At 50.8% G+C, this 16,306-nt stretch overlaps 1 protein-coding gene across 7 annotated transcripts in view; it reads left to right on the top strand.

Moving 5' to 3' along the window:
- Positions 1–16,306, top strand: part of ADAM17 (ADAM metallopeptidase domain 17) — a 53,069-nt gene that overhangs the window by 34,735 nt on the left and 2,028 nt on the right. For all 7 annotated transcript variants that reach the window (XM_082743660.1, XM_082743658.1, XM_082743659.1 and 4 more), the window contains 8 exons: positions 563–715; positions 5,457–5,656; positions 6,698–6,801; positions 10,722–10,856; positions 12,355–12,485; positions 13,313–13,391; positions 14,124–14,212; positions 16,086–16,136. In XM_082743660.1, the coding sequence (XP_082599786.1) occupies positions 563–715; positions 5,457–5,656; positions 6,698–6,801; positions 10,722–10,856; positions 12,355–12,485; positions 13,313–13,391; positions 14,124–14,212; positions 16,086–16,136 (942 nt within the window). The remainder of the gene's footprint in view (positions 1–562; positions 716–5,456; positions 5,657–6,697; positions 6,802–10,721; positions 10,857–12,354; positions 12,486–13,312; positions 13,392–14,123; positions 14,213–16,085; positions 16,137–16,306) is intronic.

Here is a 16,306-nt window from a genome sequence, read left to right as displayed (position 1 = left end):
AAGCAGCTTAGAGATGCTCCCTTGGGGAACCAGGATCTTCCCGGTTTTCACTCAGCCCCTCTGAGCACAGGCCTTTGTCCTCATGCATATCCTCTGCTCACAAGATGGTTCTCTTCTGTGTTGCAAAAAGGAGGACAGAGCCTCATCTGTCCCTTGTAAAAGAAAAAAACTCTGGAAGTCCCACCCCCTCTGTTTCTATCTCACTGGACAGCCTGACCTACCTTCAAAGAAATACGGGAAGGGGATATTTTAACAGTACACTGCCAACCTGAGCAGGATTAGGATGTTTTAAGGAAGGAAGAAGGGGAGAATGGGCATTGATGGGAAATACTAGTTTCTGACACACTGGTAGTTTGGCTCCAATGTTAAACGTGCTGTAGGTTTTTTATCCCACTGTGCGGGGCCCTTCAGTCTGGACACACCGAACTCTCACAGTCCTGCTGCTGTCCTGTTGTTGATCTGGTTCATCAGTACCCCATTTAAGAAAAGCAGGGCCTCACTGGCCACAGTAGCGTATGGTTGGATATTAAGTTATAGCGTTTTCTTTGCACGATCATTTAAGGAAGCTGACCTGGTAACAACTCATGAATTGGGACACAATTTTGGAGCAGAGCATGATCCGGATGGCCTAGCAGAATGTGCCCCAAATGAGGACCAGGGAGGAAAATACGTTATGTATCCCATCGCCGTGAGTGGAGATCATGAGAACAATAAGGTATGTATCTTCTGGAGCTTTTTTGGGTTAGGAAGGAAAGAGGCTATTCCGTTTAATTATAATGAGAGCTCAGAAGAGCCTTCCATTCCAGGGATGGGATTGTGAATTACAAAGTACCCTCAAACTTGGTTGTGTGCTTTAGAGTGAGGTGTGGTGTATCGAATCTGGTTTAAGTTATCATTTGGACTGTTATCAAAGTTAATTGTGTTGATGGGACTATATGGAAAATTAGTGATAGTAGTGGCTCATGTTAGAGGTTTGGATGATAGGGTCTGGTGCAGGTTAAAAGTTTCATGTCATCTCTTTTTTTAAAGATTTTATTTATTTGACAGAGTGAGAAAGCACAAGCAGAGGGAGCACCGGGGGTAGAGGGAGAGTGGGGACTCAGTCCCCAGACCCCAGGATCATGACCTGAGCCAGAGGCAGACATTTAATCAACTGACTTAAGTCAGGCTCCCCCAAAATTTCATGTCATTTCTTATACAAGCTGTTGTTCCTTTTAACTCTACTTAATTTGCATGTTTTCATCAACTTTTGCAACAAAATACATAATTTGCCAGATTATAAACCCCTTTGGGAAAGGCCCATGCTTGTCTTGTTCACAGCTCTGTCTCTAGTGCCTAGCAGGGGGACCTGGCATGTAGTATATTTGTTGAATAAATAAATGAAGTTTACTGCCAGGGGTTTCTGAGAGTATACTAATCCCACGGGAGAAAGTAAGCCTGGCTATGACTGACTCTTAGATTTCTGGCCTGCAGGTGTTCACAGGTGTCTGTTTTGTGCATTTTACTTGTTAGGCAGCACAAAGCGTCAGGAGGAGAACACACTGGCGGTGGTGCCGAGTTAGAGAGGGCTGGCTCTAACTGGGAAAGATGGTGAAGTATTTCTCCTGCTTCCATTTTGGAGCCAGGCCCTGGCTGTAATTTAAAGCCTGGCAGGGAGGTAGACGAAGGGATTATTTTTGCGTTTCCCTGGCCCTGACCCTGCTTTTGGAAGTTTCTTTCTTCTATTCTTTTTGTCATCTTTTTCCTTGGCTCTTACGTATAAACGCTCTCTTCCTCTCTTGTTTTTTGCACCTTAAGCTCCATATTTCCTCTGCCGGACAGCTTGTGCCCCAGGCGCGCTGCCCTCCCTGTCGCACTGTTCCTCCTACTTGCCACGTCCTCTGTTTCTCAGCGTTGTCTCTGCATTTTATTTATTTTTTTTAATGATTGATTTATTTTTTTTAATTTTAATTTTTTAAAAAGGTTTTATTTATTTATCAGAGAGTGAGCGCAAGCAGGGGGAATAGCAGTCAGAGTAGGCAGAGGGAGAAGCAGGCTCCCCGCTGAGCAAGGAGCCCAATGCGGGACTCAGTCCTAGGACCCTGGGATTATGACCTAAGCTGAAGGCAGCTGTTTAACCAACTGAGCCACCGAGGTGTCCCTGATTTACTTATTTTTAAAGAGAGAATGCATGCTCCAGGGGGACGAAGGACAGAGGCAGAGGGAGAGAGAGAATCTCAAACAGACTTCCTGTGGAGCCCAGCACAGGGCCTGATCTCACCACCCTGAGATCACAACCTGAGCCAAAGCAAGACAAGAGATGCTTAACTGACTGAGCCAGCCAACCGCCCTCTCTGCATTTCTAATCGTGTACATTGTACTTAGCGCTGTTCAGTAGAAGGTTCTGGGATGACGGAAACATTCTGTGTTAATACAGCAGCACTGGCCATAGGTGCCCGTTGAGCACTCCAGATGTGACCGGAGAGACCAAGTAACCGAATTTTAAATTCTGTTTATTTTATTTTATTATTCTTTCTAACTTCTGTTTTATTTAAATTCAATAGTGATTGCCTAGGGCTGGAGCTGGGAATGGGAATTAACTGTAAAAGGACATGAGGGACCTTCCTGGGACAAGAACATGTCCACAAGCTGATTTGTGGTGATGGCTGCCCTGCTTGGTAAAGTTATTGGAAATCACTGACTTGGACACTTGAAATGGGTAAATTTTGTGATATATAAAATATGCCTTAAATAAAGCTATTAAGAAACAAAGAACAACAACAACCCAGCGTGAGCGGAGGTGGTGAGGGCGCAGAGGAGGGGGAAGCCGTAAGGTGATGGTTGTTGAAGCTGGGGAGGAGCATGTGGGCATTCATGATACCATTGTGTCTACTTTGCAGCTGTGTGAACATTTCTATAATTAAAAAGTCTGAAGTATGTGGTGAGGAAGAAGAAATTGAAATAGCCACATTTGGCTCCTGGCTGTAGTTTGGACAGTACACTCTCTAGTCATTTGCTTCTTTGTTACTGAGGATGGTTTGAGTACTTTGGGGGAAATTGTCTTCCTTTGTAGACTTGTACTCTACAAGTTCTCCTTGTGAAATTTCCCCGAGAGCTCTAGCTCTTCCATGGCCTTGTAATGACTTCTAAGGAGAATAGTGCCTGGCTAGAGACTTTTTTTTTTTTTTTTAATTTAGGGAAGTAGGGGCACCTGGGTGGCTCAGTCAGTTAAGCATCTTCTTTTGGCTCAGGTCATGATCCCCTGGAGTCCTGGGACTGAGCCCCATATTGGGCTCCCTGCTCAGTGAAGATTCTGCTTCTCTCTCTGCCCCTCCCTACTTATGCTCTCTCTATAACTCACTCTCTCCAACAGATAAATAAAATCTTAAAAAAAAAAAAAATTCAAGAAGTGCTAGTCATCCACATTGGGCATAGAGCTTTTTTTTTTAAAAAAAAAAAAAAACAACGAAAAAACACAGGCAACTCTCGGGGCACCTGGCTGGTTCGGTCAGTAGAGCATATGACTCTTGATCTCAGGGTTGTGAGTCCAAGCCCCATGTTGGATGGGGAGCTAACCTAGATGAAAAGTGAGGGACAAGAAAAGAAGGTGCTAGTTTATCAAATAAGAACAATTTATCCATTTATTTATTTTGTCCTAAGCACATCATGTTTAGTGTATTTTCTGTTAGTTTGGTTTTCCCAAGAGTGATCCTCTTATAAAAAGATACTGGGTGGGTCGCCTGGGTGGCTCAGTGGGTTAAAGCCTCTGCCTTCGGCTCAGGTCATGATTTCAGGGTCCTGGGATGGAGTCCCGCATCGCATCGGGCTCTCTGCTCAACAGGGAGCCTGCTTCCCCCACCCACCCCCTGCCTGCCTCTCTGTCTACTTGTAATCTCTGTCAAATAAATAAATAAAATCTAAAAAAAATTTTTTTTAAAAAGGAAAAAAGATACTGGGTGTCTTCTAATCTACATTTTAATTGAATTTCTTAATAAAAATGTTTGTAGCTAGGTAAAAAGCGCTCCCGTTTCCTTGACCTCAAAAGACAGGGCCTGGCACCTCGCATAGGCAAGCTGCTGAGGCCTCAGGCCTCACTGTGCTCACGTGGCACAAGGGGGGTGAGTTCGTAGGAGGGTTTGTTGGCACAAGAGGAGAGGGTGTGGGAAGGGTGCAAACAGAAGGCCAGAGGTCTTCAGGCAGCATGAAAATTGTTCTCTGAGCTCTTAGCCCAAGGGCCCCGGCCCTCGAAGTGTAGCTGTGGCAGGTTAGTGAGGAGGCTGCTTCCTGCTTCAGTGTGAATTTGATTGCCTAGCATCTGGTCTCACATGCGTGCACTGCTGAGTTCGCGAATCTGCAGTACTCGTGAGTAAACCTAGCAAATTCTAACTGCCCGAGGCCTAGACTGAAATAACCAGACCCCTTAAATATATCTTCACCATAGAATAAATAGGAAGATCCTTAAAAAAAAAAAAAAAAAAAAAAGCAAAACAAAGATCTGGTTAATATTTCTGTTAAGGGTGATAAGGTCTTGGATATCATTCTAAAAATAATCCTTTCAGTATCTGATTCAGTGATCACTATTCCCTTGGGAGGGTCCTGTGCCCTCCGCTCCTCAGGGGCTCCATGGCTGTCATCTGGGGCAAAAGGGAAGCCATTTTAGCAACTGTGCAATAGTTGTGGAGACCCTGTCTTGAGGAATCACTGCACAGGTTTTCCTTCAGTCTCTTACTCCCTTTCTTGCTAATTGCAGATGGTTTGGGAAATGGACTCCATTTCAGAGCTCCTGGTAAAAAAACCCAGATTTATAAGGAAGCCATTTCCCTGGTTCTGTATTGCAAGTAGAGAAGTGAGGGTAGAGGCTTCCTGTGGAACATTGCTCACCTGTAAAAATCTCAAACTTAAAATCCTGGAGACCCATGTGAATGTTTAGGTAACAATTTGGATTTTTATCGTTTAGTAGACTGTATATCCTACCTCTTACTCTGCTCATCTCTTTAAAAACCTGAAACATGGGTCATTGGTACACACAGCCCTGGAAAAGGAGGTGAATCAGAGATAGACTCCATTTTGCCTTTCTGAGTCATCCTGTGCAGGAAGATGGCGGCGTGTGCCGTGTTCCCCCGGTCACTGCCGCGGCGCTGGGTGCCAGCGGGCAGTTTGGGGGGTGGGGGTCAGAGCGTCGGCCCTCTGGTTGGGACTGGCCGGGATGTGCGCTCTCCGTCTTTGTACAGCCTGCCTGGGGAGAAGTCGGGCTCCTAACCAGACGCACGCCAGCTTTAGTGCACCCAGCCAAGGGGGACTGCTTGATTCCACGTAGCCGGCTTTCTGAGGTGACCGTGGTGGAATGTGGCAGACCTTCGAGGTGGCTCTGCAAGTGGCTCTTACAGTGAGAGTTTGTCTCCAGAGAAGAAACACAAACACTGCTTGGGAATGACGTGGTGTCATTTTGGTTCCTTTATGGCCCTTCCTCTTGTAAGATGTTCTCGAACTGCAGTAAGCAGTCCATCTACAAGACCATCGAGAGTAAGTCCCAGGAGTGTTTTCAAGAGCGAAGCAACAAAGTGTGTGGGAACTCCAGGGTGGACGAAGGAGAGGAGTGCGACCCCGGCATCATGTACCTGAACAACGACACGTGCTGCAGCAGCGACTGCATGCTGAGGGCCGGCGTGCAGTGCAGGTGAGCGCGGGCGGCCGTGGCCCAGGGCGGGGGGGTGGGGGTGGGGGTGGAGGGGGAAGGCTCACGGGCGCCATTGTGTCCTTTTCTCCTTAACAGCAAGGAATCTGCTTTCTGGGAGGCAGTATGACTTTGGGTCACAAAATCTCTAATCTTGTAGACTTTTTGATTCAGGATCCCATAGCTCATAAGGAAACGAGAGAGGTGATTAAATGAGGATGTTCACAGCTGCATTCTGCTTCTTTTTTTTTTTTTTAAGATTTTATTTCTTTGACAGAGACACAGTGAGAGAGGGAGCACAAGCAGGGGGAGTGGGAGAGGGAGAAGCAGGCTTCCCGCTGAGCAGGGAGCTCGATGCAGGGCTTGATCCCAGGACCCTGGGATCATGACCTGAGCCAAAGGCAGACACTTAACAACTGAGCCACCCAGGGGCCCTGCTGCATTATTTTAGAGTAACAAGATATTAGACCCAGGTGACAGTCCTGAGATCTAAATTGTTGTGTTTCTATGCAATAAAACCGTGTGGAAAACTGTGTTCAGTGGCATACACTAAATGCAGAGGAAGCAGGTTACAAATTAGAAGGTACTGTGTTTGCATGTTGCGACGGGTGCCTGGCTTAGCATAGAGGAGGAGACGTCGAGTTGGTGGTGAGTAGCAGATGTGAACGATGTACGGTGCTTACTGCGGCAGAAATCCTGCTGGGACTTGGACTCCGGCTGCCTCGTTTCCTCCCGTTGAGGGCCTTGCAGGCATAGGTCTTCCTTTTTTTTAAATTAGTGTATCAAGTTAATGAAAACCAAGGACACCAAGATGTTCCGAGGTCGAGTCCCCTCGGACTTCTCTGTGCTCCTGCTTGATGCCCCCGCAGGAAGGGCAGACAGTGTGTGCAGGCGGGCCAGCGCCCGGGAAGGCTGACTTTGCAGGATCGGGCGGCCCAGCCGAGGGGCCTTCCCCGCCATCTGCAGGGCCCGCTGACATGACCGTAGTGTTTGCTGTGGGGCTGACATTCGACTGGAACTGTTCTGTCTGCTCTGCCTCTGCAGTGACAGGAATAGCCCTTGCTGTAAAAACTGTCAGTTCGAGACTGCCCAGAAGAAGTGCCAAGAGGCGATCAATGCTACTTGCAAAGGCGTGTCTTACTGCACAGGTGAGTCCTTCTGCTGGTTCTCTTGGGATGCTTTTGCGCAGGTGAGCATGTGTATGTTTGAAACAACACTGTATTTCGTTCAGAGGAAAACAGCCTTCAGAACCATACTCCTTCATTTGAGATGCACTTACCAGTGGCCGGCGCCAGGCCCGTTGTGCTTGCTTGCTTATTGTGTCCGCTTCATTCCCATCACCTCCTCCTCTCACGGGCAGTGCTGTAATGCGTCTAATATTTGCCTGGGTATGTGTATTTCCTTGACGATAATATCGTGTTAGTTTGTGTATATATGGGTTTTTAACATGCCAGGATAATACTCCACTTTAGATCTTTTTTTAAACTCAGTGTCAGTTTTTATGAAGTATCTCTGTCATGCCATCTGTGGTGTGTGTATCTGTGTCTGTACATGGTCATTGCTTGGACCCCTGCTGAGTTTACTTGTGTGCTCTAGGGTATCGTACTCACCTGTTCACTAAGTGGCGGCTTGGACTGCCTTCATCTTGGGGGTACCGCAGATAGGAGTTCGACAGATGTCTCCCACCTGAATCCCAGGTGCTGTAAGGGTTTCCTGGCTGCACGTGGAGGAACAGAGTTGCTTGGTCATAGGAAGTGGCCCCGTGTCGATCTCCCTAGAACAGTCATCATGCACCTGTAGTATGTGTGGATTCCTGTGTCCCAGTGTCCTCATCAACCCTTGCTGTTACTCAGATGGTCTTCTGTTTTTTGCCAATCTGATGAGTATAAAGTGATCTCTCATCCATATTTGCATGTTTCTTGAAGGTACCTGTGTCTCCTTTTATCTGTTAGCTATGCAAAGTTTTTCCTTTTGTCAATAGCCAATTCATATATTTGGTCCTTTTTAAAATTTTTTTAAAGTATTCTTCATGCCCAACATGGGGCTTGAACTCACAACCCTGAGGTTAAGAGTTGCATGTTTTGGGGCACTTAAGCAGTCCAGCTCTTGGTTTTGGCTCAGGTCACAGTCTTTGGGTTGTGGAATCAAGACCCATGTTGGGCTCTGTGCTCAGCGGGAATTCTGAGATTCTGTCCCTCTCCCTCTGCCCCTTTCCCATATCACCTCTTGTGAGCTCTTGCTCTCTCTTCCTATTAAATAAACCTAAAAAGTCGCATGCTCTAATAACTGAGACATCAGGGTGCCCCTATATGGTTCATTTTTAAAAATTTGGGTTTCATGTCTTTTTGATATTATTGACTTAGAGGAGTCATTGTATGATAATTTGATTGGTTTATAAGTTGCATATACCTTCCTTCTATCTGTTGTCCATCTTGGAACAGAAACTTTAATTTTTCTTTTTAAAGATTTTATTTTTATGTATTTGTCAGAACAAGTAAAGGGAGCGGCAGGCAGAGGGAGAAGCAGACTCCCTGCCGAGCAGAGAGCCCGATGTGGGGCTCCATCCCAGGACCCTGGGATCATGACCTGAGCCAAAGGCAGATGCTTAACCCACTGCGCCCCCCAGATGCCCTGCTCACCCATTTAAAGCGTACAGTTAGTGGTTTTTAAGGTGCTTGCATTTGTGCAGCTGCCAGCGGTCAGTGTCAGAACGTTTCCATCACCTTAAACCTGTGTCCCGTAGCCATCAGGTGTCCTCATTCCCCGCCGGCCCCAGAAAACCAGTGATCTTTTTGTCTCTGTGTATTTGCCTGTCTGGACATTTCATATAAACAGAATCCTACAATACATGGCCGTTTGCAGCTGTCTTCTTTCATTCGGAATCAGGTTTTTGGGACTCCTCGTGTCATAGCATGAAGCCGTCATCGTCTGTCCTTGTCACTGAGGGATCGCCCGTTGTGTTCCTCTGTGCAGCATTTTGTTTCTTTTGTTCATCAGTTGATGCACTTTGGGATTATTTCCGCTTTCTGAGGACTAACACCGCTGTGGATATTTCTGTACAAGATTTTGTGTGGTTGCGTGTCTGTCGTTCCCCAGTCGAGACCCAGGAGTGGAGTCGCTGGGTCGGATAGTAACCGTACCCTCGTTTGAGGAGCCTTGGGGCTGTCGTGCTAGCGGTATCGGTGTCATTGCGGGCCCTCGCTCGAAATGGACGCTGTTGGTCCCTCCACCGCATTCCTCCAGGCCCAGGGCCCCAGCGGCTTTGAGGACAGGCGCAGTGACCTGTGCCACCTGCTCTGTCTACCTGTGGGATCCGATGCACCCAGAGCCTTGGGAGCCTGGGGACTAGGTGGCTCTGTGTGTTTAATGCTTGTCCTCTGCGTATGGTGCCCTGACGTTAGTCTGCTGAGAACACGTGCGCAGTGGATACTTGTAGGACATTTTGCACGTGTGTGTTCAGGGCAGCAGCACGCACTGAAAATACCGGGGAGTGCGGTCTCCCTGTCACTGACAGGCTGCCCTGTCCGCATGGCCTCCTTTCAGCAGCCGCACACTTGTTACGTGTCCGTCCTGTTGACCCCGAGTGCCCAGCAGCATAAATGGTTTCGTCAGACCAGAGGCACAGGTGATGTGCCCGCGTCAGTGTGTACTGGGTACTTCGTGGAGGGCTTCTTTTGTTTGAGACAGGACAGGTTCCTCTGAGTTTCCTGTCACCACTCCACTGACTTGCAAGTCCTCAGTTCTTCCGGACTCCGGGCTATGGTCCCACTTGTCAGGGGAAGGGCCAGGCCTCTGGCTCTGGCCACCGTCTGCCGTCCGCATGTGGTCATGTTTAACTGCGTGTGCTGCTCGCTTTCTAGAAGGAGCCCCTCACCCCATCCTCTCACTTGAATTTAACATCCTTCTGTGGCTTTTCTTTTGTTTGGAAGAATCATTAATTCATTTAAGAAATACTTGTGGGGTACTTACGGCGTGTGATAGGGATTAGACGTAAGTTGATTTATTCCTAGTTTTGATCTTTGCTCTCGTGGAGCTCACCAGTCTGAACCGAAACCACATCCTCACATAGACGTCAACTGAGGGGCGCCTGGGTGGCTCAGTCAGATGAGTGCCTGACTCTTGATTTCAGCTCAGGTCATTTTATTTCTTTATTATTTATTTGACAGAGAGAGAGCGGGCGAGCACACAAGCAGAGGGAGCGAGAGAGGGAGAAGCAGGCTCCCCACTGAGCAAGGAGCCCAGTGCAGGGTTTGATCTCAGGACTCTGGGACCGTGACCTGAGCTGAAGGCAGACGCTTAGCCGACTGAACCACCCTGCTGTGCCCTTCAGCTTAGGTCTTCATCTCAGGGACGTGGGTTTGAGCCCTACTTTGGGTTGCCCACTGGGTGTGGAGCCTACTTAAAAAAAAAAAAAAGCCATAAATTGCAAAACGTGTGCTTGAAGTAGAGAAGCAGCTGTAGGGAAGGAAGCAGTGGGTGAACGTAGGGCCGCGGGAGGTCTGAGGGAGGTCTTGGAGCCAGATCTGAGGGTGAGAAAAAGCCCGCCAGGGCCCTCCAGGGCAGAAACGAGAACATTCCGGGTAGACTGAACAGCATATGTTACAGTTCCGAGGGAGAGACCTTGGAGAGGGGAAGACACTGGAGGCCGGCCGAGGGCTCGGGAGTGGCCGCTGGTGAGGTTGGAAGGGCCCGGCCGGCCGCTGCCGTGAGCCTCCCGCAGAGCTTGCTTCTCAGGCCGTGGCGGCCCTGATGTCTGCTCCGCAGTGCGTCTGTGCTCCTGTGTGCGTGTCCTGTTACCTGTAGTTACGTTTCACAAGGGAAAGGTAAAAGCAAGTTGTTAAATAGTGGCTGAGGGGCGGGGTGGGAGCGCCGGGGTGTGCACCGCACGGCGCTGGGCGCGCAGCCAGGTGCTCGCGGCTCGTCGGCCGGCTGGGCCCGGGCCGCTGGCGTCCTGCCCCCGGGCCACTTTGTGCCCTTTGTGAAGCGCGGTGCCAACTTCTGTGGGCACCCGAGGCCGGCTGCTGCTGCGTGACTCACGGCTACCTGTGTGCTTCCTGCATGCTTGCAGGTAACAGCAGTGAGTGTCCCCCGCCCGGCAACGCCGCAGACGACACAGTGTGCTTGGATCTCGGCAAGTGTAAAGATGGGAAGTGTGTCCCCTTCTGTGAGCGGGAGCAGCAGCGGGAGTCCTGCGCGTGTAATGGTGAGTGCATGTCCGTGCCGCGTCCTTGCAGCCGGAGCGTGGCCCACCTGCAGGGCCACGCTGGTGGTGAGATCCCAGCCGGGGGCGGGGCGAGGCAGCGGGGTCCGGGGGCGCCCTCCAGCTCCGCGTCTGGTCCGCTGACTTGTCTGTGAGAGCCGCCTGTCGCCTGTCGCCGTCCTTCCTGCTCCACGTTCAGGCCGAGTGGCAGGCTTAGGGGTGGGAGAGGGGGGGGGGTGCGGCTGAGCGCGTGGGTGGAGGAGTGTCCTCGCTGCGCCCGCTGCCATGTGGTACCCCGCGTGAGCGCGGCAGGAGCCCGCTGCGGCCACCGGCCGGGGACTCCTGCTCCTTGGGACTCAGCCAGAGGGAGCCGGTCCCAGGGTCTGACCCTGCCCGTTAGGGTGTTTGCTCACCAGGGCTGAGCCTGCTGCCTTCTGCTCCCTGCCTGATGTCTGGGGGAGGGGCCTCGCTTAGCGATGGTTGGCGACATCACGCCGGCTTCTTAGACACTTGTCCTCAGGTTTCCACCTTCTATTTTTGGAACTCCCGAGCCTGAGAAGGGACCGACTGGGTTCCAGGCTTCCTGCCCTGTCTCACCTCAGGAGGCTTCTGTTGCTTTCAAAACCATGCAGAAGTCGGAGCCAGTGGGCTGGGAACCCCCAGGCGCACGGTGTGGGGAGCGACTCTTCTGGGGAAGCAGCAGTAAACACCGGGGATGACACACGGTAGATTCCAAGCCAGTCATTTCCCGAGGGAGCGGCAGGGGACCTGGGATGCCTGGAGGGACCCATAGTAAACGCCCAGGAAATGCTTGCCCGCCGGACGAATGATGGAAATGTATGTCTCTTTTCCCATTCGAGCGCTTTTGCTGGGTTTTGTGTTCTAGTTGATTCCAGGTTCTCCCACTTAAGTGACCAGGGATTCCTCTGGGTCATATACTGTCCCGAGTTGCGTTGCCAGTTGACATTTTGGCCATTTTTGCTGTTGGTGTGTGTGCCACATGGCCTGTGTGGGCCTAGTTGGTTCCGTGACCCACATGCTGTGGGCGGTAGGTGTAGACGGAGCTTCAGCCCCTGCGCTCATGTCACCCCGTAGCTCCCTGTGGCCCGCACCCAGCTGTTGTGTCACAGTGGTACTGGCTCTCGCTGGAGGCTTGGTTCTCTCGGGGTGTTTTTGAAACGGCGACACCGAGGGTTGAAGTCAGCAGTGTAACAAGAATGTTGGGATGAAGAGAAACGTTGAGAATCATAAAGGATCTGAAGGAGAATCTTTCGGCTTTTACTCCGTTAAGGCAGGCTCTTTGGTGTAAATTGTTCTTGTCTTGTGGCCTGAGGACTGAGGAGCCTGAACTCAGAAGTTAGTCTTCGGGGTGCACGAAGGCTAGTTCGCTGTTGGAAAACACAGCATTTCCTTCCCCGTGGGGAGCGGGGTGGGGAGGGAGGAGGGGAGGAGGAGCGAGTCCGCGGTCCGGCTGCCCATGACCTCCCCGGTTCCGTTCCAGAAACTGACCACTCGTGCAAGGTGTGCTGCAGGGACCCCTCGGGCCGGTGTGTGCCCTACGTTGACGCCGAACAGAAGAATTTATTCTTGAGGAAAGGGAAGCCCTGTACGGTGGGCTTCTGTGACATGAATGTGAGTATTTACTTCCATACAGCTTTTTCTGTGACAGCCAGACGGGCAGTTTTGATACTATGAGGACTTGATTTTGCCAGGGGAGAGAGTCCTGCTGTGCCTTGTCACCCGCTGCCTGCTCTCGGCTGTCCGGGCAGGCCGTGGGGATGACGCGAGGTGAGGCGCCGGTGCTCTCGGGGAGCTGGAGCACGCTCTGTCCCGAGCAGGGGGCCTTGAATCCAGGGACTGCGGGGAGGGAGCTTTTCTAGTAGAGTCAGCTCATTTTAGGCTGTTTGTGTTAATGACTTGGTTTTCTAGATTAATTATATAATTGACTAAGATTGTGAAATTGCAAGTTTTGATTTAAAACCAGTGCTGATAGAGGAAAGACCCAGAGTGGCTCGACGCACCTCCTTAGGCCCTCTTACCCTCCAGTGAAACACATTTCATTCCCATGGAGTCACAGGCGTGGATTTAAAGGGGTTAGGCCGGCTTCCCAGGCGGTCTGGTTAGGTTTCTCCTGGTGCGTGTGTTTGCGCGCGCGCATGTGTGTGTGTGTGTTTGTGTGTGTGTGTGTGGTCAGTGCAGCCCTTGCTAGAGGGCCCTGTCTTAAACAAAATTGGTTTTCTCAAGTTTTGTTTCCTGGGAATTCTAAATTCACTTATAAAAATGGGCTGATTGTGGAAGTGGAAGTGACAAGTGTCTCCTGCTGCATTAGTTCCCTGTGTCCAAAACTGGGCCCCTGCAGCTGTGATTTCCTGAAGCCTTACATGTCCATCCCTTGTACCCAGCTGTGCCACTCCTGACGCAGTCCTTTTCGGGCACTGCTGTGTGTTCTGTGTTCACAGGGCAAGTGTGAGAAGCGAGTACAGGACGTCATCGAGCGGTTTTGGGACTTCATCGACCAGCTGAGCATCAATACTTTTGGTAGGTGATTTCCCCGGCATCTGTTTGCTTGGAAGTGAGCAGAGTTTGGTGATGACACGAGGAAAGTGTGCTGTTGGGTTAATACGTCGGATCCTGAAGCAGATGGAAATATTCACGGCGTTTGCTGACGCAGCTTTGTCAGTTGAGATGAAGCACACACCCGGCTCTCCCGCTGTGGCGTGCGGATGCGCAGGTTTTCAGACAAGGGAAGTCCACACGTTGTTGAAATTCTGGCATCTTTAAGAAGTGGACACTGGAACCGTAAGCCTGGTTCAGTCCTGTAGGTGGTAAATCTGAATCCAGTTTCATGTGAGCCTCAAGACAGACAAAAACTGGGCCTCAGGTTTTGCAGAAGCAGCAACATATTCTGTCTTGCAGGGTTGGAATTCACTGTCAGAAAAATAGTACCCGGATGACAGTGACTTTGTCCTGTCACGCATTGTCGCAAGCAGTAGCCTTCCGTGTGCTTGGTCCCTGACACCAGCACTCAGGGGTCGTGTTGAGCACCGTGTGATGCGGTCACGAGGGTCTCGGGGCTCTGTCCGGAGGAGTGTTCGTAGCTCGGGGGATGGTGTGGGCTGGCACAGGGGACACTGACGCTGCTTGGGCTGCCTTCGTAGTGCCACCTGGCCGGCAGTTTGTCGCATTTGACACCATGGTAATCTACTAAGAGATTTAATTTTGTGTCTAAAGTACTTGATCAGAACACTGACTGTTTGGAATTGTTCACAGGGAAATTTTTAGCAGACAACATCGTCGGGTCCGTCCTGGTTTTCTCCTTGATATTTTGGATCCCCTTCAGCATTCTTGTCCATTGCGTGGTAAGTCACCAACTTGTAGATAATGAGACATTTGATTAGAATTTTGAGCAATTGCAATCTTACAACTTTTGGAAAAGATAAAATTGGTTCTTAGCAAGATCTGACCTGATGTTTCCAGTGACATTTTTTGGTGTTATTCCCTGGGAAAGCTTATTTATTTATTAAAAGATTTTATTTATTTATTTGACAGAGATCACAAGTAGGCAGAGAGAGAGGCAGGCAGAGAGAGAGGAGGAAGCAGGCTCCCTGCCAAGCAGAGAGCCCGATGCGGGGCTCGATCCCAGGACCAAGGAATCATGACCTGAGCCAAAGGCAGAGGCTTTAACCCACTGAGCCACCTAGGCGCCCCCTTGGGAAGCTTATTTTGTGAGAAGTTTAGCTAATCGTTTTTTAAAAAGAATTATGCTTTTTGTATGTGGATATATGTTCTCATGTGTAATTGGAGGAATGTTATACTTCTGAGCCCGGGAGACTGTTTCACTGGACTTGCCTAGGGCCTCCGAGTGAAGCTTTGAAACAAGAGCGTTTCAGGCTTTGTTAGAGCAAATATCAAACCTCAGCATGCCGCAGACGGCGCCCCTCTACCAAGTGGTTTCTTGTTTGCTTTATTGCTTCCCTGTCTGGTAAGAGGGAGCAATCTTTATCATCTTTCTTCGAAACAACTAACCACTAACGAGGTGCATTGGGCTTTCCCCCGTGAACTCCATGTGATTCATCAACTTGGAGACTTTAAACAACTCTTACAACTTCATTCACCTGGCTTCTGTGGGAAAAAGATGACTTGTCTGCTATCGAGACGAGAAATCAGATCCAGGCTTGCAGACTTGTGTTCTGGAACTCTTGGGCATGCCTCCTCACATGAGCACTTGGAACATTTGGGCGCAGCTCCGTCATGAGGCGTTACTCCTCTGCTCCGCTCTGGTCTTGCCGGGGCCTCCCTGAGCAGCTCGTCCCGGTGGTGCGCGTGGTGGCAGCCAGAGAGTGCCCCCACCCCCGCTCCCCCGTTACCATTGTTTGACCGCGAGGCCAGTCTGCTTTGTTTGCCTTGAGAGTTGCCACTGTGCACCGTGGCCTGACCCTGGGTCTTGGAGCAAAGCCGCTAGATAGGCGGGAGGCTGGTGCCTGGTCGCTGACCACAGAATGTGTGGGGGCAGCTGGGCTGGAAGCCAGGCCTAGATTTTCGGGCTCCGCGTCCTGCCTTGCCCGCTGTCATCTGTTCCATGCCGGGCAGGCGCGGGGCGGCGGCGGCTGGAGCCGTGTGTGCAGCAGGCGCTTCGGGCTCAGTTCCTCTGAGAATTTGGGCGACAGTGAACTCTGGGAACAGCTGAGTGTTGAGGCGGGGCGGGCTGGGGCATTCGGAGGCCAGTCCCAGGTGGGCGAGCCCGCAGCATCCCTAACCCCCGGCAGCTGGCCCAGCAGTCAGCAGTGCCCTGGTGTGACCCTGCCCTCAGGGACCTGCCTCTGGGGAACTCCCCCAGAAGAACCATACTGAAGCGTTTCTTGACTAGTTGTTTACTTGACATCAAAACACCGATGGCCCCAAGGGCAAAGGAAGCACTTCCAGGCTGGTGGCAGAACTCACAAAGTTGATGTAAGAAATTCTTGTCACTGGGGCACCTCGGTGGCTCAGTGGGTTAAGCGTCTGCCTTTAGCTCAGGTCATGATCCCAGCGTCCCAGGATCGAGTGTCTGCTCCGTGAGAGCCTGCTCCTCCCTCTGCTCCTCACCCTGCTTGTGCTTGCTCACTCTTTCAAATAAATTAAGTCTTTAAAAAAATTCTTCTCATCTACTGGCCCTGCTGACACTCAGCACACTCGTGTTCCGAGGCAGTTCATCGCTTAAGGATGACCTTTCCCTGCTCCTTTAACCCCTAGGATAAGAAACTGGACAAGCAGTACGAGTCCCTGTCCCTGTTCCACCCCAGCGTAAGTACCCGCGCGCCGGTCCCGCAGATGCTCGGGCCCCTGCTGGAGCCAAGGCTGCCCGTTGGTCGCCCCAGCGAGGCCCTCGGCCTCTGCAGCCGCGCGTCTCTGCCTGTGGGACGTCCTGCAGTGGGAAGGGTCCAGGCTGGAGCCGCCCTTAGTGGCGGGAGGGA

Source organism: Mustela nivalis (assembly GCF_964662115.1).
Source record: "Mustela nivalis genome assembly, chromosome: 8".
Lineage (NCBI taxonomy): Eukaryota > Metazoa > Chordata > Mammalia > Carnivora > Mustelidae > Mustela > Mustela nivalis.
This window is presented reverse-complemented; position numbering and strand designations above follow the sequence as displayed.